Raw genomic sequence first — 1147 nt, forward strand, 5'->3', positions numbered from 1 at the left:
CTAAATTCTTACTTTTAAACATCCTATGTATGTATATATTTGTTTTATGTATGCATGTATTTTATTTTGATGAAAACTATGACCTTTAATACCGCGTACTCTGACGGATCATGCAGGTTCTGCCTCTCTTGTCAGCCATACTGGTTTTCTGACGGCCCTCTAGCCCCACATTCCTCATCTGATGACCCACACCTGCTGCCTGCTGACTTCAAAAATAGTCTTAAGAAAACGGACTAGATTACATCAGGAATAGCTGTAAGAACCCACTAGTTAGCTGTAGATTGGAACATTTTTTCAACTTAATATTTTCTGGATTTTCCTAATTGGACGGCACCTCTCTGACTGCTGGGTCGGACCCAGGCCTAGAAACATGCCCGAACTCACGACAGGAAACTGCTGATCTTCTACCCTCTGAGTAAATGTTCTGGTGTCCTTTAAAAAGATTAACCCATGATTAAAAAGGAAAGAGGGGGTTTCTTTCTTGACTTACAACTAATGCTCTGGACCCTACCATCTGTTTTGAAGAACTACGTTTACTTTTAAGCATCAAGCTTTAGGGGTTTAAAATTTGCTTTTTCAAAGGAAACATGCATTAAAGCACAGCAGAAACATTAAAAGCTCAGGCACAGAGAAATGTTCTTTTACAAATCAGCACTTGTGCATTTAAATGTAATTTGATTTCAAGATGTATCCCATTTCAAAGGTCTTGGTATTTCTCACCTGCTCAGCACTGTGGTATATGATCTGCTGCCCATTTTGCTGGCCAGAAAAAGTGCGTGCCCCCACAGGCCGCTGGTCATAGCAGACTCCAGGGCCTCCTGCTCACCACAAGGGAAACAGTGAGAGAAACACGAAGACCCAGATGCAACATGTAAACCACTGCTGCAGGTCATTTAGATAATTGTGTTAGAAAATATAATATCACTGATAGTGATGTGATGTTGAGTGTTTTGTAATTCAGAACCCTAAACAAACCATTTCTTTGTTGAAAGATGTTAGTGATAACAACATAAATCATTAAAGGACATTGAGCCCATTCATCATCAGGTATGATGGCTAATGAAGGGGACAAAACTACTTATCAAGCATGAGGTTTTCTGAAATACATCAACAAAAAGCCCCTGATTTAATTTATATATATATATAT

The 1147-nt window shown here is 39.1% G+C and overlaps 1 protein-coding gene across 1 annotated transcript in view; it reads right to left on the bottom strand.

Moving 5' to 3' along the window:
• The window catches only part of sec16b (SEC16 homolog B, endoplasmic reticulum export factor), a 30500-nt gene that overhangs the window by 19224 nt on the left and 10129 nt on the right, over positions 1-1147 (bottom strand). The window contains exon 6 of the mRNA XM_015385512.1: positions 721-882. Within this exon, the coding sequence (XP_015240998.1) occupies positions 721-882 (162 nt within the window). The remainder of the gene's footprint in view (positions 1-720; positions 883-1147) is intronic.

Source organism: Cyprinodon variegatus, unplaced genomic scaffold, assembly GCF_000732505.1.
Source record: "Cyprinodon variegatus isolate N-32 unplaced genomic scaffold, C_variegatus-1.0 Scaffold342, whole genome shotgun sequence".
NCBI classification, from domain to species: domain Eukaryota; kingdom Metazoa; phylum Chordata; class Actinopteri; order Cyprinodontiformes; family Cyprinodontidae; genus Cyprinodon; species Cyprinodon variegatus.